Source organism: Dermatophagoides farinae, chromosome 2, assembly GCF_024713945.1.
Source record: "Dermatophagoides farinae isolate YC_2012a chromosome 2, ASM2471394v1, whole genome shotgun sequence".
NCBI lineage: Eukaryota > Metazoa > Arthropoda > Arachnida > Sarcoptiformes > Pyroglyphidae > Dermatophagoides > Dermatophagoides farinae.
This window is the reverse complement of record NC_134678.1, coordinates 148,256-174,024: the sequence shown is the minus strand read 5'-3', so window position 1 is coordinate 174,024 and position 25,769 is coordinate 148,256. Positions and strand designations below refer to the sequence as shown.

General features: G+C 30.3%; 2 protein-coding genes across 5 annotated transcripts; both read right to left on the bottom strand.

Annotated features, from left to right (window-relative positions):
* Window positions 1–870: 870 nt before the first annotated feature.
* Window positions 871–20,955, bottom strand: sona (sol narae metalloprotease). 4 transcript variants are annotated; one of them, XM_075728402.1, is made up of 13 exons: window positions 17,254–18,423; window positions 10,139–10,814; window positions 5,642–6,477; window positions 4,831–4,894; window positions 4,511–4,764; window positions 4,302–4,391; window positions 3,785–4,121; window positions 3,433–3,731; window positions 3,033–3,367; window positions 2,705–2,869; window positions 2,468–2,594; window positions 2,267–2,371; window positions 871–2,198 (listed from the first exon to the last, which is right to left on the bottom strand). In XM_075728402.1, exons 3-13 carry the CDS (start codon window positions 6,236–6,238, stop codon window positions 1,902–1,904), a joined length of 2,670 nt encoding a protein of 889 aa, XP_075584517.1. In that variant the 5' UTR covers window positions 6,239–6,477; window positions 10,139–10,814; window positions 17,254–18,423; the 3' UTR covers window positions 871–1,901. The 4 variants fall into 4 exon arrangements, with proteins under 4 accessions (XP_075584517.1, XP_075584518.1, XP_075584519.1 ...); XM_075728403.1 differs by lacking the exons at window positions 10,139–10,814; window positions 17,254–18,423 and adding an exon at window positions 20,703–20,955; XM_075728404.1 differs by lacking the exon at window positions 10,139–10,814 and having other exon boundaries at window positions 17,248–18,423.
* Window positions 20,956–21,710: 755 nt separating this feature from the next.
* eya (eya transcriptional coactivator and phosphatase 2) lies at window positions 21,711–25,154 on the bottom strand. The gene is given in 11 exon segments (XM_047063526.2): window positions 21,711–22,003; window positions 22,070–22,170; window positions 22,223–22,344; window positions 22,406–22,520; window positions 22,812–22,963; window positions 23,037–23,095; window positions 23,179–23,265; window positions 23,668–23,694; window positions 23,696–23,967; window positions 24,027–24,503; window positions 24,560–25,154. Coding segments are annotated over 11 exon segments (1,956 nt in total). The 5' UTR covers window positions 25,026–25,154; the 3' UTR covers window positions 21,711–21,925.
* Window positions 25,155–25,769: the final 615 nt, after the last annotated feature.

Below are 25,769 nucleotides of genomic sequence, written 5' to 3'. Positions count from 1 at the left end.
TATACCTGTGGAAGCGTTATATTTATCTATAAAAAAATCGGGTTGTGTGAAAACGTTTTGGACAGATAAATATACTTTCAACCACTAGCTGATGATGATTGACCAAATGTTATGACCTCAAGACCACACACACACAGATATGTGGGCCAAATGGACAAGAAAAAATGTATTTTTTATTTATTTAATGTCTGCAAAAAAAATCTGTTTAAATTATAATGATCAATAATCAACATCCTATGTACATGTATAGCTTCAGGTTAGTTAATTCAATTCCATCTGACTCTTGTCATTGTTGTTTTTGTTGTTGTTGTTTTCATTGTCATCCAGAATAAATAGTACAGAATTTAGCCAACGGTAACATTTTAACAAGCGAAAAATAAAATACATGAATTATACTCAAGTACTCTTTCATCATCGTCTGTACAATAGATCATAGATTCCATTTGGAACGCAGACACACGCTTATATACAACAGAATGATTCTTTGCATGCATGCATGCCTTAATATGATGATGATGGTTCATTCATTCCTAATTAATTCAATCATAATAATAATAAGCCCATTATGGGTTTTTTCTATTGAAAAGAATAAAAAAAACAATTTCTGATCCTCTTCAATTACATAATTGCAAATTTTATGTAAGCAGAAAAAAATTTGAATTTTAATTAAATTAAATTAATCCCACACATTCAATTCTCTTTTTGTGCTATTTACTCGGTTTATTTTAGATTGATATTATCATCATCACCATAATAATCGTTTTGGTAATCCTTGAAAGCGTGAATTTGGTCCAATCTGGCTCTATTATCAATGTTTTGGATCATTGGACTTTCGAACAACGTGAATTGAATGACATAAAAAACGGAAAATTGATGAATATATGATTTATTACATGAGCGAATCAAAAAAAAAAACAATAATAAGAATAATAAATGAAAACTTGACACAAAAAAAAACAAAAGGAAATAAACAAAAATCCAAATTTTTTTTTTGAAAAAACCAAACATACAGAAAAATTTCAGCAAAGTGCTACAAATCAAAAGCGCTAGAATTACAATAATAATAATAATAATATAATATAAACAACAACAATAAAAAAAATTAATCAATCAAAAAAAATTGCTCATTACAAATTAATCAAAAGTGGGATCAAATTGGATAGTTAATTTTACAGAAAAGATGAAATGAAATAATAACATTGTATGATACAAGAAATGAAAAAAATCAATCCTTTCGCAACTACTAAATGTGTGTGTGTGTATATGTGTGTGGTACTAAATAAATCTACAAGCCGATTATGTTTGTGTGTGTGTATGTAATATTGAATTTGAATGAATGAATGAATGAAAATGAAGAATATTCACGATATAATGATGATGGTCGATTAATTGATTGATTGATTGATGGCTTTTAATATTTTGATTTGGTTTTGTAATTGTCGTTGTCCCTTTTACCATGTGATGTTTTTGTTTTGTTCTAACCCCGAAATCCCCGAGATATATTTATAACGCAAATGACAATTTTTTGGTGGTGAAATGTTATGCACTGTATCACAGTGTATGTATGTGTGTGTGTGTGTGTGTGATGGTGTTGGCTATGATGGTAGTGATGATGATTAAATTATAATTGGACTAATTACAGATTCAATGAACAATTCCAAATTTCTTTCTATCTGTATTTTCGTGTATGATTGTATGATTGGTTGTTTTGTTTTGTTTTGTTCTGTATAGTATCACAGGCCAGGTAGATAATAATTAATAAAATAGCAATCTATATGTATAACGAAACAACAGCAGAATTATACATTAACAATAATGGAAAAAACCGTAATAATAATCGTTGATTGATTGATCCAATTGGAATAAAGAGTTTTTTTGGCATAATTGCATCATTGTTGTCGTTAATGTCTATGTTGATGCTGTTGGCTATTTGATTCATCAATAACATCAATATGTTCAGATGCTGATGCATGTGGAAAGAAATTATTATGATGATGATGATGAAAAAATGGATCACGGCGTGGAAATCGTAAATTTCCACGTCGAAATGGAGGTATATGCATTGGTGGTGATGATGGTGGTGCCGAATCAATACGTGATAATAATCTATCTGGTTTTGGACGTATCGATTGTTGTACATGTGAAAAATCCGGTATTATGTTTTCCATTTCAGCTAAACATTTACCATTTCTACAAATCTATTTAGAGATAAAAAAAATAACCAATTTAGATGAGCTATTTTTTCAATGCTAACCAATTCAATTACCTGGCCATCACCACAGGATGAACCTTCAGCTGCTGGACGATATGAAACACAATAACCGGAAGCACTATCAAAACAAAACAATTGTGCACATACACGAGAATCTTTCTATAAGATTTTCAATGACAAAAAAGAATGATAAATCAAATCAAATCAAATCAAATCGAATCAAATAAAAAGGTTATTATCAACAAATAAACATACAAAACAAGCATTCGTTCCTCGATCTCTTTTACATTGTTCATCCAATGAAAGCATTGATCCTGGTAACACTCTTGGTAATAATTGATTTTCATGCGGAAAATTGTATAGACAAGTTGCCGTTTCACCACTTTAACCAAAAACAAACGAAATACCACACATCATCATCGGTTAGAAGTAAAGAGAAAAAAAGGAGATTAAATAAGAATTTTTTCAATAAAAAAAAATCAAAAAACCAACTTTAGAAAATGTTTAAATTGTTCAACACTACAGGTTGACCAACGGAAACCACGTTCAGTGTGACGTAGATCGCTCATAATGAAACCATCTTCCCATGGACAACGAGTGGCACCAGGACCACCTAGATAGCTTGGTGGTGGTGAACCATCATGTACACAGCCAAGTCTTGATCAGTAATGAAAAGAAAAAGAAAATATGAAAAGTTTTCTTAGCAAAAAGTAAACAAAAAATCGTTCATGTCATTCATTCATTCGTCATCATCATATCCATCAATCAATCAATCAATTGGATTTAAATAAATATCAAACAACACTTGAGATAAACTTACAAATGACCAACTTCATGTGCAGCGACAATAATGCCACTATATCCACCGCTATCTTCAATGATGGCAACACTATTCACTTTTTCCAAACGTTTATTGACAACACAAGCACCACCAACATATGCAAATCCAGCTGTACCACGATTACAACGTCCACCTTCATAACGACGACGACACATATCTAATTTAGTAATAACAACGGCCATATCATATGTTGGTAAACGATCTTCTCGGTAAAGATATTTTCCCATATCGGTCAATGCACCAGCAGCATCCACTGCATCGGCATTTGGTGGCCGTAAACGATTACGTTCCAAATAAGGTGTTGCATCTCGATCCTATAAATGATTAATTAGTTATAAGTAATTTCAATTCAATACGGAAAAAACAAATCTCTCTATACCTTTGCAACAATCATACCGGCCAAACTGACACGAATCTGTGGATGTGCCAATAATTTATAACGAAGATCGACACCATTCCAGAAGCTAATAAAATAACGTTTCACATCACGACTTGTTGCACCATGTAACATGAAGGAATCATAATCGACAACTAATAATACTTCGGGCCAAACAGTACCGGGTGCTTGTCTTTTTCGACGTGCCGTACGTTTCATTATTGTTTCATTAAAACTTCCTAACCATTGTGGTGATAATATATCTGCGGCTGTTGTGGTTTTATCACCTTGTTCCAACTCGGCTATTGAAATTAAAATGAATGTGAAATGTCGATGATTTAACACAGAAACTTACCAAAATCAGTTGGCTGATAATGTTGGTGAAATTTTCTTTTATAAATAACATGGATATTTTCATTTGTTCCATCATCATCAAATGATTTTTGTACAGTTGAATTGGCCGTTTGTTTGATATGAATACCATCATCATTCTTGAGCTGATTTTGATGATTCATATGTTGTTGTCGTTTAAATTGTTTAAAATCATCATCATTCAAAAACATTTCATCGTCATCCGGATCGATAACATTATCCATCATGGTAGTATCCACTTCATTCAATGATGGATGATTATTTGTATCAATTGTTTCTGGGATCGGTTTTATCACTAGATCGTTGCCAATCGTTCCATGCTTTAATCAAAGAAAATTTCAAAATTTCATGTTTGAATGGCGGTCACATTGATGATGATTAGTATTAATTCATTCATTTGAGGTCGAATAAATTAATTGATTTTTTTCAGAAGAGGAAAATAAAAAAAGTTGAATTAATTAGAAATTAATTTATTCAAAAAACAAAATCAAACAACTTACCAATCGTACTTTGCCCCTAGAATCATGATCAAGAAAAATGGCAGCCATATTATCCTTATCATGATAACTTGTGCCAATATTTTGCGTGTCCTTTTGATCAATCAAATGTTTTGCATAAATGAAAGAAAAATCATTTCGTTATTCACATTGACCATCAAAAAACAATGATTATGAATGGATGGATTCAATCAATTAATAAATGAACTTACAGCGGTTGTTAAATCTTCAACATATTGTAATTTACCAGTTGTTCGTGATGTTTCAGCAATAATTACTTTCATATCTTTAACTCTTTCATTGAAATCATTATTATCACGTAATTTTAGACGCATTTTACGTCCAAATGCTTTTAAATATACTTCATGTCGTGGTTGTTCGTCATCATTATTATTATTTATTGCATCGTCATTTTGTATTGATCGTTTGGTCAACAGCCTGACACTGGATAGTTCATATTCGGGCACTAAATTGACAAAGAAAAAACTAGATTAAATTTCCAATAAAAACAAAAAATAAAATCAAAATTCACCTTTATCATGAGAATCAACATAAAACACCGAAAGGAGATCTTGTTTGGACATGTGTTTATGAATCTAAATTTTAAAGTTGATGAAAAAAAAGATTTATTTTAAATATTCATCGACAGATGGCAAACACATCGCTGTTTTTTTTTCAAAAAAAATTCAAATTTTAATTACAATTTACGCGCGAACTTGTAGTTCCACCCGAATTTTGTTTTCTTTTTATTTGTTTGTCAGAATTTTTTTTTCAATTTTATTTCTATTCGCCCATAATATATTGAATATAATAAAATGATTGATATTCACATATGGGCCTCTGAATAATAAGAGGCCTCGCGATTAATAGATTTTTTCGACATGAAAATCTATTATTCTACAGTCTAATCTAAATTTTTTTTTTGACCTTTATACGAGACAAACAACATTTTAATCATATGATGATTAAAATGTTTATACAGATATTGTTTCATGTTTTTCTGGGTCGAATGCTGATTGGAATTTCAATTTTTTTATTATTATTTTAATCTTAACAAAAACAATGGGCTTGTGCTGTGTGCATCCATCAATGTTTCAATCATCATTAATCTAAAACTATTATACAACAATGACGCCCAAAAAAAACAAAAAAAAATTGATAAATGATCTATTGATTGATGACATGTGTGTGTAATTTTGTTGTCAACATGTTGTCCACACACACGCGTACAATGGAAATTTATTCAGAATTAAGGCAATTGTGAATTTTGAATTATGAATGACTTATTTTTTTCTTCATTTCTCTTGAAAAATGTTCAAGATTTTTTTTCAAAAAAAACTTACGGGATACTTGGCAATAGAATCGGTTTGTTTATCTAAAATTGTTAAACAAAAAATGGATGATGTAGTTAATAATAGATGAAAGACTAGGAAACTAAAATAAATTGTTGCTGTATGATTGCATTTGATCCACTTTTCATTTCGATTCGTTGTTGATATTGATGGCGGTGATGCTGCCGCTGACAATGCTGATTTTCTTTTCGTTGTTTTATCATCATTATTGTGAATTTGGGTGGCCATTTTTTGTTTTTGTTGTTGTTTACAATTATTCGTTGTAATAATAATCGATGATAATCGATCATTATTATCAGTATGATTAATGTTTTGTTTATTAATGAATAAATTGTTGTTGGTGGTTTGTTGTTGTCGATATTCATCCACATTCTTATCATCATTATGATGTCCACTTTGTTGCTGTGGGTCGTGATAATGTTGATGGTGGTATTGGTAGTGATGGCAATTAATATTCGCCTGTTGTTGTAATCGATAATTAAATCGTCGTCGTCGTCGTCGTTGTCTTTCATTTATTGATAACAGTGATGATGTGGTAATCGGTGATGATTGAATTTTTTTCGTTGAAATTAAATAAGATTCAAACATGACAGAATTTAATGAGAAAAAAGATCACACGATGGTTATATATATGAAAAGAACACGATGAATGTGATGATGGTTATGAAAGATTAATTGATTGATTGGTTCGAATTTTTTTTTTTTTTTTTTTTTTTGGTAAATTCAAATTGATTTTTCCAAGAATTTTTCGATCTGTTCACTATTTTATCATTTATTCAAATGAGAAATTTGATCAATGTTGGACCGAAATGTGTAATGTGTAGAAACTATTTATTCAAATGAAATAAAAAAAAACACACAAAGTTAATTTGACTTGGATTATTAATAAGAAAAAAATACTAAATATGACACACACACACACAAACACACTCATGGATACCATTACATTATTTATTTCAAATTCCAAAACTAAATTACTAAGAAATGGCCAACGATAACACAGGTTGGCAATGAAAAAAAATTGACATTTTTTTAAATAAAAACATTAACTTTTTTCAATTACACCAAACGTCAGAAAGTGAGAGAAAATCTTATTTATTCCAATCATTTTCAATTTCACCTTTTGACAATAACCCGTGTGCAAAAAAAATATTTATACATCTATATATTACACACGGGAAGTTGTCGTTATATTTCATTTTTTTTTCTTGGCAAAAAAATAACGTTTTCGAAATCACAAATGGTACACGCGTCAATGATTTGACACACACACACACACAGGAAAACGAATTGAAGCGAAGAAGAAATAACAACAACAAACCGAGCTGAACAAGTTTCTTAAGTTGAAATTAACGAATTTCGTTGTCGGCCATATGATTTGTTTTGATTGATCCAAAAAATGATCTCGTATCATGTCTGTGTAACACCTGTAGTAGTGTCTCATAAGTCATTTCATAAGATATTGACCATGTAGATCATTGTAGAACGTACGTTGTGAAGAAAGTCAAACAACAGATATTGGAAAAGTAACGAAAAAATTGCCTGTAAATCGAGCAAGATTTCTCGTCATAGATTAGTTTGTGTTATTCGAGATCATGAAAATAATCGGTTCGGTTATTGTCATTCGATACATTTCCCTCTTTTTTTCAATCAAAAAAAAAAAATTTTCTTTCAACCCATATGTATCTATTTGATCCGATCAATTGATACATGTCTATTGATAATCATTATCATCATCATAATACATACATCCGTCATTGAAAACAGATCTGGACATTTCGTTATAATCTTGATGATGTGATAACATGAAACAATGGTCAATCAATGAATTTTTTTTGCAAATATAAAAGAAAAAAACAACTTCAATATCCTTGCCAGTTATGACTGAATGAATGAATGTATGCATGTAACAAAATGAAAATGGCCATGAGACGATATATAGAACACGACAGAAGAATTCAATACCAAATACAATGATTGTTTTATATTCATGTTGATGAATAAACACAATGCATTTTTTCATTTTGTTTTCATCGCCCTTAAGAACTTGAATTTATTTATTTTTTATTATGACAGGAATCGCACTTGGGCGCCAAAAACAGAAAAAAAGTGTTAAATCTATTGTCTCTTGTGTTGTTTGATTATTATAATCCATACATATTCGAACTAAACAATTAATTTTTGATGTTTTTTTTTCATTTACTAAATTCAAACAGATAGATAGAACATTCAGTTTCATTCAAAATAGACACACAAATATATAATTGTGTAAAAAAAACAGATAAGAAATGAGGTTGAGGCTATATCTCATGCATGTTGTTGTCGTTGTTTTCATTCACGAGATTTGAAAACAACAACAGACAAACAAACAAACACAAACACACACAGAAAAATGACCAACAAATGATTCAATTCAAATGAATAATTCAATGATGATGACAAAAGAAAAAAAAATGTCAAGCTTATTATTATTATGATTAGGAAACATATAGCAAAAAAACTTTTATTTTCAAACACGAAAATGTGTCATAGAAAAAGTAGAAAAAATTTCTATACCTAGCCGAACAGGACAACAACTATGAATTGTGAATTTATAAAAAAAAACAAGAGAATTATGCAATAATCATTCTTTATATAATTATAAACTGACACACACACACACACACATATTATTATTAATTATCGCTTTCATCATCATAATCTTTGTTGGTCAAAACAATCACAATGATTAATTTCATCAACCAGGGTTTTTTATAATTTTTTTTTTATATAAATCAAACGTCCTTTTTGTTTTTTCAGTTGCTATTGTTGTTTTTTGACAATTAAACGCACACTGAGAGAGATCCTCACAAGATTATCGTTATATTTATCATCGCGTCAATCGATTCATCTTTTTTCTCTGTTGTTGTCTTTGGAAAGTTTACATCTTTTCCAATGGACAATTTGTATGATTCATGATGATTACTTTCAACAACATTAAGCAGGATGTTTTAAAAGAAATGATGTCTGATTCAAACGAAAAAAAAAACTTCAAGACCACAATCATTTGATTATAAATCCTGGATCAAATTTGATTCTAATAAGAAAAAAACAAAAAATACGTGACGTGCTACAAACATTATTCACGATTTTTTATTTACGAATAACAAAAAAAGTTTATAAAATTTCAATAAGAATTATGGAAAAAAATTTCAAAAATCACAACCTTATGGAATTTTCCGAATGTGTACGTTGCACACACACACACACACATTTAGATCAATATCGAGTATATCTCACGAACAAGTGAAAATTATCGAAACATTTTCAAAAGTATAAGTTTCATTTTCATTGTGTTAAGATGATTATCACGCCTCATCATCATCATCATCATCTCAGCATTTGTTTTATGTCGTCCAGTAATCACGAATAAATCAGCAAAAAAACATCGAATGATGATGATACGAATCTTCAAAAAAGGACCAAACAGAGATTTTTATTTCTGTTTTTGGATTTGCAAAAACAAAATCCTCATCCTTATATTTATTAAAGTTTGTCTTTTTTTTATAATCGTCCACGTATTTTTTATGACGAATTTCTCAAAGAAAAGATAAAAATTTCTTTTTTTTCACGTTGGGTGCGACCCAAACGAGCAAAAATGAGGACGGAAAAAAATTAATTTTTAACTTTTTATTCCAAACGAAAAAAAAGACGACGATGACAAGTTCCTAGTTTTTTTGTTTGTTTGTTTGTTTGTTTGTTTTTTTTGTAAAATATGTGATTATCAATCACCATATATGGATGGTTGGAAAGTAAATTGACAAAAAAAAAATTTCGTTTTTTCTGCATATTCTATTCGATCTTGATTTTTTATCCGGGAAAATAGAAACGAAAATTTCATGGACATCGACAACAACTACACATCCATTTACAAGATTACCGGATCTGGATTTGAATTCTCGTTTGCAAATCAAAATTCAATCTTTAACAATGATACATGATCATTGACCGACACGCATGAATTAATTTTAATGGTGAGAAAAAATATCCACACCACCACAAAGACAGAGAAAAAAAGAGTGGACATTGTAAATGGCAACAAAATGCAAATCATCATCATCATCTCAATTGATTGAATCGCAATTTTCTGTTGTTGTCATACTTTTTTTTCATTTTTTGATTGATACTTTCATTTTGTTGTTGTTGTTGATTGAAAATGTTATTAAACGGATAATATTACAAACACACACACACACACACGAAAACATCCTACCATCATCATTATCATCATCATCGACGACGATGAATGAGAAGAAACGAATCAATTTTTCAAGCAACAAAAAAAAATCCAATACACCATTTTGATGAACAGATTGATGAAATGCACTGGATGCCAAAAGACAAAATGATTATCATTCATTCATTTTTTTTCTCATGATTTTTTATCGTTTATGAAAAAAAGAGTATAGAGTAGGAAGTATCACATTTCCTACTTTCACGTTCAGTTACCTGCTGTTGCTGCTCGACGAGTGAATTTCTTTCAATTTTTTACCACAAAAAATTTTTCAATAAATTTTTTTTTATTTCACTTATTGAACATTCAAATGAATGAATGAATGATGAGTTGTCCTTCAGACAAAATCACACATTATGACCACCTACCATCAAACTTTCAAAATGTGTATGTGTGTGGGTGTGTTGATGGGTCAGTGGTGAGTATAGAAAAATAACGGAGAATATTCTCGTGATGTTTGAATCACGAGTTTTTTTTCACATTATGACGATGAGGAAATGTTGATGATGATGATGATGATGATGATGACGATGGAATGATGTCGATATGTACAATCAATCACATTGTTAGAATGACCAGATCATTTTTTTGTCATTTAATTATCATCGTTTCTGTTGTTGTTGTTACTGGTGATCTGAATGTATCGATTATACATTATTATGATCAATCACCATCATCATCATCATATTTACGAAACAAACTTATCACAGGATTCAAGATGAAATTAATGTTGTTTTGGTTGACATGAACAATTTTTGGTGAATCACAATAAATAGTCGAAAAAATAACCCTTTGGAATAATCCTCGGGGGTTTATAATCCACCGAATCACCGAACCGAAACACGTACACACACACAAATCTTATTCATTCATCATTTTTTTTGGTCATGGCTTCGAACAACAACATGGATAAATTTATGAACGAAAAGTGAAAAAAATTTGGATCATCAATTTTTGAAACGAATTCATCAACAGCAACAACAACAACAACAACAACGATGACGATGGCAAAAACAACGAAGACGACGACGAAAAAAACGTACGAACAAACGAACGAAACGACAAACAAACTACGGCAACATCTTTATCGTTATTTTTTTCTTCTTTTTCTTTAGCAAGAAAATGAAAATGAAAAAGAAAATGTTTGGCTAAAAAAGTCAATTGGGCGCCAATATTGTATCTTGTTGTTGTTGTTGTTGTTGTTGTTGGCGTGTTCGTTTGTTGTATATCTCTTTTCCACACACACTTGTTGATCTAGCTCTTTTACTTTTTCATCATCATCATCATCATGGTTGTCGTTGTAAAAAAAAATTTACTTTCTCTTGCTTTTTTTCTTACTTTTAGATTTTTTTCTTCTCTTTGCTACATCATCATCATCATCATCATCATCAACAATAAAATAATAACGGCATCCATAATAATATGATGATGATGATGTAGAAACTCGTGCTTTTCTACAAACACTACGCGTTTTTTGAGTTTTTGTTGTTGTTGTTGTTATTATAAGGAAAACAGGGCGGTAGGAGTTGATCGAAAAATATAACATACATCAACATTTTGCACATAAAGTCTGAAATGTTGTTGTCAAATTGAATTGAATCCAATTCTCATTATTCAATTATTGTGAATTTTAAGAATCAAAAATATCTCGGGTTCAAAAACATCAAAATCAATAATTATCATTCAAATAACAATTGTGATTGAAAGATGTTTACATTTTACTACTTCCTTTTCCTTTTATTTTTATTTCATTTTTATTTGCCCTTACCATCTCTCATTCATATCTATCCATCTATCATAATTCTCTTTTGATTTTTATCAATATTTAGTCATTTTTTTCCTTTTTTGTTTTGTTTCTTTTCTGGTCTTGTTTCAAATCAATCATGTGAGTGAGAGAGAGAGAGAGAGAGAGAGAGAGAGAGAAGTGGAAAAAAATTTCTATGAGAAACAAGAAATGGATGGTGTAGAGAGAGAGAGAGAGAAATGCTACACTTTCTAGATCATCATCACAATCATCATAGTGATGATGTGAATGTGAATTTTGAAGAAAAAAAAAACGAAATCAAATACCGTTTTTTATTTTATTTTAGGAGTAGTTTTTTTGTCAGGTAACGAACAGGTTAACATACAAACAAACAAGTAAAGATAACAGAAAAGCTAGAGTAGTAGAGTGTAAACTCTTTTTGTTATTGCTCTTTCGTTTTTATTTCGTAAAACATGACATACCTCTATCTCTCTTTCTGTCTCTGTTTCTGTTTCTTGTTGAAAATTTTTAATTTAAAGGTGACCTAATTTTATTTCACTTTTTTTGTTTAGATTTTTTTTTCTTTAAAAATTTCGAGTTCGTACATGTTTTGTACAAGTGTGTGTGTGTGTGTCTGTGTTTGGGTAATTTCATGCTTGACGTTTTTTTTCTTTTTCTCTCAATTCTTAATAACGAATAAGTGAGTGAGTGAGTGAATGTAAAAAACACATCCGAAACAAGATTTTTTTTTTGTAAATCTCTGCATTTCTTTATTGTTCGAAATTGTCTATTTGGTTTTGGTCGTTTAGTCGTTCTGATATATGTGTTTTGTTGTCTATGATGATTTTCAATTCGATTCAATCATCCAGGTATAAATATCCTTTTTGGATAGAGCTGCTGCTGCTGCTACTTGTTATTTGGCTTGGTATCAACAACATCAACAAGTTTACAACAAACAACTTGTTGCTGTATATACAACGTACGCATGCGTCTACATAAATTGTTGATCACGGAAGAACATTTTTTCTTTCTTTCTTCCTTCCCCCCAAAATAAAATATGAAAGAACAACAACAACAACAACAATAATAAAAATAAAAAATAAATAAAAGAGTGACATATTCCATGAACCGACACAAACGAACATGAACTTTTTCATTTCAATCAATGATGTGATGTGATTGAAAACAAAAAAAGAGAAATTATACTACTGTGTCAATGATGCTGTTGATGATCATCTAACAATAATTGATGATGATGGTGATTGAAAGAAATTATGAAACGAAAACAAGAAAAAAAAATTATTGATGACAAGTTGTGACAATCACTTAGAATACATTTGGTTTTTTTTCTGTTCCGACGTTCAAATTCGAAAAAAATACAAGAGAAAAATAATCATTGATCTGATTGATTTGTTGATTGACGAGAAAGAAAAGAAATCCCCGGTACTCATGTGTGTGTGTGTATGCGTGTGTGTTTGTCACGACAAACAAGAAACAATGACAATATAAACACATAATAAGAGAGAGAGAGAATGAAAACAAAAAAAAACTTGTTTATCAAATAAAAAATGAAAATAACGTAAAAGATTTTTTTTCTCGGGTTTCACACAAACACTATCAATTATCGATTGTTGTGTCAATAATAATAATTAACAATTATTAATTATTAGTACAAAGGTTTTTTTATCGGATAATTTTCTTGAAAAAAGATTTCATTTCTATGATTTGTCATGATAGCAATGATGACGATGATGATGATGGATGAATGGCAATTTGAATGAAAAATTTAATTTGATTATGGGCAAAAAATCATAATAATTGATTTGATTTGATTTGTCATCGATCATTCAATCAATCAATCAAACTTGTTAGTTGTTTGTAACATACTTATATTTTCAAAGAAATTATTTTGAAAAAAATGATTCCATGAATCGATACGGATAATTAGATTCAATTAAGAAAGAAAGAAAAAAAATCAATTTTTCATACACACACACCCCACATACACAGAGAGAGCGAAATTCGATTATCAATTGGAATAATCGATTATCTCATAATAATTTAAATAAATTTAAATGAAAAAATAATTCATCTTAATCGATTCATCGAAAAGTTCATCCCAGTTTCTCAGAACAGATACTAGAGTGAAGAAAAAAAATAATCTGAACCTGAATTACTTGGTGATCAAGTTCAAAACGGATTTATCGAATTAACCTCATCATCGACAGAGAAAATTTCCTCTTTTTTTCGATTCAATTTCAATTTCAATTTATCGATAAAATAAAAAAAGTGATAATGATGATGATGATGATCGGATAATGTGCTGTTGCTGTCATCGACAAATATATGCATTTTTTCCGTGTTTACTTTCCGTTTTTTTCTAGCTGGCTAGTTCTCATCAACAACAACAACGATGTTGATGACAAACTATGTACATACAAAGAAAAAAAACAAACAAGGACCATAAACTCTCGAACTTTGGTACAAGAAATCATAATTTGCTATTTAATAATGACTAAGTGTTTTCCACACACACACAAACAAAACAGGCAGCTTCAAATAAGCCTCGATAATTTGATTTGCAATACTAGATTAGATTAGATCAATGTATGGATAAATGAATGAATGTGGGGTTGACTGGTGGTGGTGGGCTGACGGGCTGGCTGGCTTCCACCAGCTGACAATCGATCAATATATACAAAAAAAAAAAAATCTTAAGAAAATTGAAAGAGACAACGACGACGATCATCGACAAAGATTGCAAGAAGTAAAAAAAATTATTACGCCGGAAACTATATGACGTCTATCATTAACTAATTAACTATCGGAACGAATTTCTCAGACACAAGTCAAATCAAATAAGACGATGATGACGATGCATGTTTCGTTTCCTTTTCACTTTTCCATATATTACACACACACACACACATACACATCTGGCTCCCAAAATGACTTTCCTTTTCTTTTTTTTCATTTCATTTCATTTCAATCAATCGTATCGAATTGAATCAAGAAAAAAAATCAATCGAACCAATGGTGGTATGATGTGATGGTGGTGGTGGCGGTTTAAAGTTCAAAAATTCATTTTACACAATGGAAAATTCAATTATGACGAAAAAAGAGAACCAGAAAAAACAAACGTCAACTTTTGTTTGTTTATTATCTGGTTGATGATGATGGAAATGTCTTTTCGTGGAGTTAATTTTGTAAGAGAAAGAGAGAGAGAGAGAGAGAGAGAAAATCTATCCACAATTTTGACCATTTATTTATCCGAAATGACAATAATAATAGCAACAACAACAACAACAACAACAAAAATACCGTTCAATAATCAATCAATCAATCAATCGGAAAAAAACAAACAAACAAACAAAAAACAGTTAAAAAAGACACACTATTGCCTGGACAATAGGAATTCCCGATTTTCTTGCTTTGAGGTAAGTTAGTTACGAAAAAAAAGATGTCAAAATAAAAAGAAAATGAAGAAAAGCTTTTTTTTGCCATTGTCATGGAGCAATAATAAGAAAAAATGAAATGAAATGAAAATAAAAGGCCACACACATCATCATCATCATCATCATCAAACTAAACGAAAAATCGAAAATTTTTTTTTCTTCTTAATTGAAATTTCCTTCAACAACGACGACGAAAACATATGCATATTGTTTGACCTGGACAACAACATAATTAACATATACACAATTCATTCATTCAGTCATTCATGAATTGTGTACTGCTTACACTTGCCGATAATTTGAATGAAAATACATAAAAAAAGTCAAACTATAAATTTTTTGATGATTGACAGCTCATAGTTCATTGATATGAACAAAACAACAGAAAAAAATGGTACAAATATTTATTGATGATGAGTTAGCCGGCAACAACAACAACAACAACAGCAACAACAACAACGGCATTTGATATTCAATATTTGATCGAACGAAACAAAAAACTCAACATAACTCTTTTCTCACCGAATAATAATAATAATAATATCCTGTCTTTTTTTCAAATCAATAATCAATGGCTGTTTACGTTTTTATTTTTTTGTCAGTTTCCTGGTTTCAGCTGTTTTTCTTTCAGCACGTATTCACATTCCGAACATCTCGAATTAAATGGAACAAAACTGAACCGAATATGTACGTCTTGTTTGTTTGTTTATTTATCCACAAATAAATAAAGCGATAGATAAGCGATTTGAGACGGTTAAAAGAGTAAACAAAAACATTTTTCAATCAATCAATCAATGGTCATCAATATATGCAATGTGATAATTTCGGTCGCTAGATTTCCAATCCAAGTTTATTCACTGTATCCATTGAGTGACAAATTGATTTTTTAAAAAAAATTCATTTCCATTACACATTAATTGATTATTTTATTTATTTGAAAAAAAAGAAAAATGATGATAACAGGTGTTAAAAAGCGAAAGAGTAAGCTCTTCAATGAATGAAAATTAAAATATTTTCAACGGTTAATCATCGTCGGACAAAAAGTGTGATAATAATCTTTCGTTTTTTTCAAGATAATATCTCTCTCTCTCTCTCTCTATTTCTTGCTTTAATCTACCAGTCATCATCATCATCTTCGAATCGATAATCATTGATCTAAGCACACACAATGTTTTCTCGATCAATCGATTACGTTTGTGGCTCTAATAGCCTGAAAGCCTATGATCTAATCTATTATCTAGATTTTTAAAAAAAATTAAAACTTATTTTTTGAGTTTTTGGAAATTCGTGATTTAAACCAGCAACAAAAGCAACAACAATAACAAAAATAACGATTTCAATTCAACAAATCCATCAGAAGTTCCTGAAATTAACTATTTTATGTGATGATGATGATGATGATAATCAGGGATTATGATGATCCATAATAATAATGGATAATCTAAAAATCATGAAATGAAATTTTTCCACTTTCAACTACGATAATCATCATTATCATAACTCATTAACTCATTCTCATTGATGATTATGCAATATTTAAAAAAATCTAGACGATGTTGAAAAAATTTAGTAATTTTATTATTTTCTTCATCAAATTGAATATGTAATATGTAATGAAATGAAATAAAATTAAGTTTGAAAAATGAATTCGTTGGTCAATCTGGATCATCAATGTTGATGACAAAATTTTTAAAACACAAAACATGTGCGCCATCTATGGCCACAATTTGTTAAAAGAAAAATTTGAACAATTTTTTTCAACATTTCAGCAAAGCAATATTCTGACATTGTCATTGTTTTTTCATTTCTTTTTTTTTTTGCTGAAAAAAATGATTTTCAACAAATCAAACAAATAAAGAGACAAAAAAAAATAATGAGAATCCTTGAAAATAAACACAATATAATTTTTGCAATTTGCATTTGGCTCATTTGCATGTTCATTTGTTTGTTCAAAAAATGATGAAATTTGGTCATTTGGTAATTTACACAAAGAACACGCTTTTTTATGATTATTGATGATGTTGTAAAAATAAAGAAAGAAAGACTGGACAACAAAACAACTTGATGCAACTGATCGATCATCATGTATTACATAAATAAAGAAAATCGCAACGCGATTGCTTACCAATACATTACTGCAATTTTTGTTGATGAAATCGATAATGATGATGATGATTGTGTCATTAGACGGCAAGTGATCAACAAGCAAAAACGAAAAAAGAAAATTCAGTCCGATTCAACCAAAGTATCATTAAAAATTCATTTCATTTTTTAAAAAAAATAATCAAAAAAAAAAAATTTTCGATTGAGTCATAAAAAACAAACAAAACAATTTCAATTTCAACTTCAATTTCGTTGCTGTTGATGTTGATGTTTTATTGCCCCACCGAAACACAGAAACGAATGATAATTGCATCAATTCAAATTTGATTGGAAAAAGAATTTCATTCACACTGATGATGATGATGATGATGGGTGGATGTGGTAATTAGCTGGAATGGCACACCTGAAATTGTGTAACATTTAGAAAAACATTTCAAACACGCAAACATGTTGATGTTTGGCAATTCAAATGTTGAAAATTTTTTCAATCAAAAAAAATGATTCATTGAAGAAGAACTTGATTCAGTGGCACACTTGATTGCAGCAGGATAATTTATCGAATTAATTTACCATTTTTTTTCCATTATTCACTAGGAAAAAACCTAGTTTTCAAATTACACAATTAATAGTTGAAAGTCATCATGATTTTACATGCACACACTGTGAATACAGGTTAATCTACACAAATCACCAATAACAAACAAACAAACACACTCACACACAGAGACAGACTGAATTGATTATTTTGAGTGTGGCACCATTATTTTGTAATAATAAATACATGTTGACCATCATTACCATCATCAACATTAGTATCGGAATTGTATGTGTAAAATTTGAATGATGGACGACATTTTTGTTGACCACCATTGATCATCATTCAATTTGAATGACGATGAAAAACGTGTTGATTTAGATAACAATGCAATGATTAAAACAACAAACATGACGATAATATGAAAAGCCATATTGAGTGAAACGGCACTTGTTGATTATCACAGGCTATCAGATGCATTTTACAGTGTTACTCCGGACTACCTACCGGGTAAACAAATTCATCATCAAATTAAAATAATGTAACAAAATTAATCAAAAAAAAACCGGAGACCTCACGATTACGACATAATCGCCATCATCATCATTTGGTTACACAATCACCTTTAATGTCAATACACACACACACACACACACGCACACAGTAGCCAACAACAACAACAAGTATGTCGTTTTCTTTCTTTCTTTTCTTTTCTTTTCTTTTTGGTTTCAAATTTTTTCTATTTTAGAAATTATTATTATTTCGTTTTTTTTCTTTGTTTTGTTCAATCGTTTGTGATGATGATGATGATGATGATGACCTGTTTCAGACGACAACAACAACAACAAAAACTTGGCTCTCTTTTCTTAAAACATTTTTCTTTCTCTATTTCTATTTCTATCTCTCTCTCTCTCTTTCGAAATCAAATCATTTTTTCTGTATCACACATTCTTGGATCATTTAGTTCGTTGTCTCTGTCACACACATAGATACTGTGTGTATTCTGTCCGAATATCTAACCACCACACAAATCATCAACTACACTCATCAAATCAGAAAAAGTTTGAAAAAGAAAAATTCATTTATTTTGATTTTTCTTCTGTTCAATCAATTTTGAATCATTTGATTTGCCACACACACACACACACACAGACACAAATTTGTTATTATTTCACATTTGGCGCCAATAATGACGAGGTGCTCTTTTTACCATTTTTTTTCTCCTTGCTGCTGTTTTACCGATTTCGGTGTTATTGTCTTCTTTATATTACAGCCAAAATAACGAGAAAACAAAAAATAAAACAATCTTTTCGTGTGTGTGTGTGTGTGTGTGCATGGTTGATTGTTTTCATTCATTCAACCAATAAGGTCGTATATACCAATAATGGTTACGGTCGTACGGTTTTTATTCTTTCTTTCTTTCTCTCTCGGCTTTTTTTCAATTCAATTCAAAATCAATCTTGACTAAAAATTTGGGAAATTTTTTCATCTTTGGAAAAGAGAAAATTCGAGTTTTGTACAATTCACAGAGACCAAACAAATTTGAAACCGGAATTCTGTAATGTTTTTTTTTTTTGTTCGGTGCTGATTTACGGCTACACATCCTAAACACTAATTGGCTAATTTGAATATTTTCACCTTTTGATTGATTAATGGTTTGTTTTTGTTTTTCGTTAACAGATAATTACACACACACACACACCAATAACATTGATTTGAATCTTTGGATTTTTTTTTCAAGCCCTTGACCATCACCATTGAATGTAGTAGAAAGCAAAGCAACAACAACAAGTCAATCCTCAATGTTTTTTTTTGTTAAGATTGTAGGGCGTCAAAAGCCAAAGGCTCAAATTAGTTGATAAATTTTAATGAAAACAAAAAATTCAAAACTGAATTAAAACATTTTGACCATACACATGCTGAGATAAAAATCTTTCCCTCGAGGAGACGTTTTTTTGCTGTGAAAATGGAAAAAACGTTATTAAGTTTCTCGTTGTAGGTGAGGGCGAAAGCACGTACAGGCACGAGTGCAACATTTTTTTTTATTATCGATCGCTGAAACAAAACAAAACGAAAAAGTCACGTTATTGTAACATATTTTTTTCTGTTCCATCCAAATGAAAGTGATGAGGATTGTCAAAATGAATGATGCCAACAACAACAACAACAACAACGTTATTACACAACAAAAATATTGCAAAATGTTCGTACAACGCGGTGTAACGGTTGATCCATGATGATGATGATGATGATGATGATCCATTATCCACAACCACGCAATCCAGTATAATTTTTCATTCAACTTTTTTTTGAAAGGAAAAAATTATTCACACACAAACTGTTGTTGTTATGCAACTAGTTATCAACAAAAAAAATGAATTTTTTTTTTTGATATAAAATTGGTAAATAAGAATTTTCAAATGACACCAAACTACAAACAGAAAAATATTTCAACTGAATTATTTTCTTTTATGTAAAATTTCTTGTGTGAAAAATTTCAAAATCATTATCAATAACAATGGTGATGAATGATGGTGATCTAATTTCAAAATTAATTAGATTAGGTTAATTTAAATTAATTTTAGAGAAAGATAGAGAGAGAGAGAGAGAGAGAGAGAGAGAGAGAGATAGCCTACAAAAATCTTCAACAACAACAAAAAAAAACCGAAAAAAACAAAACCAGGTAATAAGAATGAGAAATAGGTTGACCTCGAACACAATATAAATTGTGGCGATTTCAACATACACACACACAGAGAGAGCTTGTTTGGCTGTCCATGTTTATTTGATGATGATGATCATTGATCCATGGTTTACAATCAACCGATAAATCGACTAAGCAAAAAATACAGAAACACCAAATTTTGCCAAAAGAAAAAATGAAAACTGGGAAATGGTGAAAATTGATTCATGAAAAAAACAGAAAAAATTATGCAACATACTTTTCTCAAAAAATGACCAGGCGTAGGTAGGTTATCGAGAGATTGGTATACTTGAAGATGACAAATTTCGGTGGGTATAAACGGCTTGTTGTTGGATAAATTAAGTTTGAATTAAATAAACAGAGAAAAAGAGATTCACACACAGAATAGAAATTATCAAATGATACTTTTTTTCATGATCGATCAAACACAAATACACACAGACATGGCACACACTTCAACGAATAAAAAAGCTGAAATGATATAAAATATATAAAACACACACGGTGAAATGGCGAAAAAACTAAAACTTTCACTTTTTTAAAGCCCGAAGGAGAAATATATGATTGTGACCATCCATACACACACACACACAGACATACACACGAAACCATCATCATCATCATCATTATGTAACATCGATAACATAACATTAAATAAGATTTTCGGATTTGAAGAGACCAACGACAACGACAACAAGCACAGCATTTAGCAATGGTTTTCTTTGTTGAGCTTAGTGTTGATATGATAAACTAAATATTTTTTGAGAAACGAAGCTGACCATCATCATCATCATCATTATTATTATGTATATGGATGATGTTGGGATTTTGCCTACTCATCATCATTACATCTGATTACTTGCTCATAGAGATTATATTAGAGGCCTGTTCAGATTGATTCTCTTTTTCAGAGAAAAAATAAATCTTGAACTTCATTTTTTATCAAACTCCAATCATAATAATAAGTGGATGTTAATTTGTTTTCGGCTTGTTACTTGTTTGTTTGTTGTTTGTGACCTTTCCTCTCATTGCAATCGAGATTAAAAGTTTTTTTGGCACGAAAAAAATAAGTAAATTTTTTTTTTGTTTCGCCAATATTATTTGACAATGAATAGTATATATTAGATTATTGGGTCAAGAATCGATGATGATAATTCTTCATGATGACCATGATCTTTTGACATTGAACCTTTGTACTGGTGATTATCATAACTTTACAGCCAAACATACAGTGTAATTAGTAGTAGTAGGTATACAATGTTTCTATTTATTTATTCCAGCAAATCAAAAAAAAGAAAAAGAAAGACAATCATCAAACAAACAAAAAAGTTTTAAAAATAAAAAAACAAAAAAAATGGAAAATCCAATCAATGCTTCTGTTGTTTTTTTCCGAAATAAAAAACGAATCCATTGATGAATTGTTGGTAATTCGATGAAAAATGTGGTTTGTTGTTTTGTGTTTTAGAAAAAATAATGCATCGCATTCAATAATGATTCAAAATGTTCACGTTCGGTTATTGGCCAAAATGGTAATTCAAGCTACGAATGAAAATTGAAAATTGAAAATTTCGAATTAATTTTCTGTTTCGATGAAATTATTTTTACCTTTTGCGATAATTGTTGTTCATCGGAACCTTTTCCCACCACTATATAGGTACAATTGGATCCAAAACGATTCAGAACACGATTCAACGTATGTTCTTTGCCTGCGAATGAGAGTGAGTAAATAAAATTTTACAAATCAATAAATCAACTCACTTGTTTTTGCACAACTATAAACATTTCCAATGGAAAAATAGGATCCAAGTTGAAATATCAACAATTTCGTTAACGTATAGATTAATGGCGATGATGAAACCAATACATTGAGACAATTTGATCTATGATAAAGACAGAAAATTAATGATAAACAAAATTTGATCCAATTTCAATTTCACTGACCTTGTTTTGATGAATGACAATGCTTTGATTGCTGGATGTATCCAATTCTTACTGAACAAGTCAAAACGTTTGATTAGATCTTGTAAATGTTCATAATCATCTTTGTCCATTAAGTCTGACCAATCACAATTGATTAAACGGCAAAAATAAGCAAAACAAAAAAAAAAAAAACAAACAAACAAAAAATTAGATCATCAACTAATACTAATACAAAATTCTACATAATCATATTCATTAGCAAAATGAAATCTATGTCAATCACTTTTTTTCATTAATTAATTTTTTTTTAACAACAGATTTGTATATCAATCTTTGAATTTGATGAAATTGAATTCAAATTCAAATTTTCTCTTTTGAAATCAATTTCGTAATCCTGTGAAATTGTTTTTCAAAATCAACCATTTACCTTCAAGTTTATCGCAATAATTTGAATAAATTTCATTTATTTTTCTATACCGTAACGCCATCTTTTGTCGAAGATCGCCACCACCATTGTTTAATATAATTGAATTACATGAAACGGATGTTTTAAAACCATCGGCTTGAAAATTATAATTGCTACACAATGTGAAGAGATGGAAGAGGAACAAGATTCAGATGAAGTGAGGGAAAAATTGCCATTCACATTTACCTTAAATCCTGCCCGTTATCATCGGCAGCTGAATCATCAATATGTGATTGATCAATATCCTTGATTGAAAAAAGGAAAAAAACCAGTTTCGAAAAAAAATTTAAATTCAAATTCAAATGTCAAATGTCAATCGACTACATACCTTGAGATCGGATAGAAATAAATATTTTTCAGCAAATTTATTGATAAAAATGAATATTTCATTATACAATGAGGCTGTCAACGTATCCTAGTGGGAAGAGAGAGATGAAATTTAAATCAAATCAAATCAAATTAAAATTAAAGTTAAACTTAAATTAATTATCACGAAAATCATCATCAGTGAAAAAATGCCAAGGCAAATGATGATGTTATCAGAAATTGAAAAACGAAAAAAATAGCTAAATTGTCTACGCTGAAAAAAGTCATGACAATAAATCATCATCATAGAGATAAGTCTTGTGAGAGATGATTTGCTGTTGCTGCTGCGTTTGTCAACTTTTTTTTCTAAAATGTCATCATAATCATTTTGAACGATTAATAATAATTTTCTCATTGTGGATGTATGAGAAACTTGAATTTCATTTCATTTCATTTGATTTCATTTCATTTTTTTTTCATTTTTTCGTCGGAGATTTTTTTCAAAACTCACATTAAATCCAGTGAAACGATTATATTCTGGAAACAGACAAATATGAAAGGATTGTTTCATCAATGTACCAGATGAATATCCGATCGATATTATTTTCCGGTGATGATGGTGATGATGATGATGGTGGTTGTATCATTTGTGATCGTCGTGAACGTCCACGTCCAGTTCGTTTAGCCTTTTTAATCGGTGGTAATTGGTGGTTTGGTGGCGATACATTTTTATGAACATTTAACGTATATAGATCTCCATCATTATTTTCATTCATACGATTGATGTTGCATAAGTTTGTTAAATATGTTTCTACGAATCAAATGCGAATCAATAAATCGACAATCTGGAAAAATGTTTTTTTTATTTACCTGAAGATTGATATTGCAATCCACTATTAGTATCATCGTTTGTATTATTAACCCCGGTATTTTCATTGTTCGAATCGATTGTTGAAGATGTTGCTGCAGTCGATGATGATGTTTGATGATTGATAGTCGAATTATTCTGTTGTAGTGGTGGTGGTGGTGGTGGTGGCAAGGATGTTATCGTTGTGAATGGTGAATATGATGTTGGATAATTTCCTGAACAAGCAATGTATGGATATGATGAACCGGATGTATGGACAGCAGCGGCAGCGGCGGCAGCAGCAGCAGCAGCTGCAGCGGCTGCTGCCGATGCAGATGAGTTTGTCGTTTGATTATTATATCCATTTGTAGATACGCCATTGCCATTATTTGCACCGGAAATAGTAGCAGTATTACTATTATTATAATCAAAGTGATTTACAGTGGGCCCCATGTTAGTTGGTGGTGAATTTGTGCCCGTCATATAGGCGCTATAATGATCTTTGTTTTGAGGAGAAATATAAAGAATTTTTTCATGAGAAAATGGTGATACTTACTATGTGAATAAGGATTTGTTCCATTGATTGATGGTTGTTGTACCGTATGATGATGATGCGGATGATGAGAATGTGGATGGTGCGTATGATTAGCTGTGAATGCCGTTGTAAATGATTGATGTAAATGATGTGATTGTGGAAAATAATTTGTTGCCGATACAAATGATGGCGATGACGAAGATGATGATGCTGGTTGTAATGATTGCAATTGACCATTAGTGGTGGTGGTCATTTTGGATTGATTATGATGATTCGAATGATGATGATGACCATTTAGACCATTTGGTAGATTTGTCGTTGTTTGTGTTGTTGTATTACGTGGACTATTGCTATTTCCATATGACGATGAGGAAATAACACCACCACCACTTCCATATGAATGATGTGAATTCTGTGTGGTGGTGAAATAATTAAATGGCGACGTTGACTGGCCAGTATTGAATGGTGGTAATTGGTAAGCATTCATTCTGGCAGAATTTATTTGCTAAATATAAATTATTCAAAGGGAAAAAACCTATAAATTAGCAAAAGAAAAGAAATGAATTTATTGATTAATCTTCAGAAACATGACACGACACTATAATAAATACGTGAAGATAATTTTTTGCGGTAACAATCATTTGTAGAACAAAATGTTTTCAGAAACAAAAAGTTTTCATTGTTCAAATTCTAAAAATCAAATCATCAAACGATCGATTGATCGATCGAACGAGGCATCAAGCCATTCACACTTTTTGGCTCGCTCCAACTCGTAACAATAATAAGAAAAAAATTTTTGATTTGATAAAAAAATCAATCAAAGATTGGCTTTTATCATATCATTCATTCATCGATCGATCGATCGTAAGTTTTGACGATTTATCGATTATTTATGTGATGTGATAACATAACGTTGTTTTGATTTCTAAAATCAATCAAATAAAGCACAGTAACAAGGAAAAATCGGATTTTTTTGCGGAGTTGAATCAGTGAAAAAAAAGTCCAGAAAAAACACTACTTTGTCATATGCAAAATTCATTCTCAGAAATCTGGTTCCACGACAAAAAGACATATGGATTTTGCCATACGAGAAAAAACTCGTAAAAATCGTTCAACAAGTCAAAAGGTCGATCTTTGGTGGTGGTTCTTCTGAGCCAAACACCAACCAACCAGAGAAAAAAGAATTACCAAAAATGCTGATGTGGTGGTGGGAAAAAACCACTTGTGAATC

What these genes read in the sequence shown, in the direction of transcription:
- sona (XM_075728403.1), bottom strand. Translation starts at nt 6,238, where the DNA reads ATGTTTGAATCTTATTTAATTTCAACGAAAAAAATTCAATCATCACCG. An exon ending in TTGAAGATTTAACAACCGCT is followed by an intron (nt 4,392 to 4,510) that starts GTAAGTTCATTT and finishes ATTGATCAAAAG; the next exon opens with GACACGCAAAATATTGGCAC. An exon ending in CCGGTATGATTGTTGCAAAG is followed by an intron (nt 3,368 to 3,432) that starts GTATAGAGAGAT and finishes AATCATTTATAG; the next exon opens with GATCGAGATGCAACACCTTA.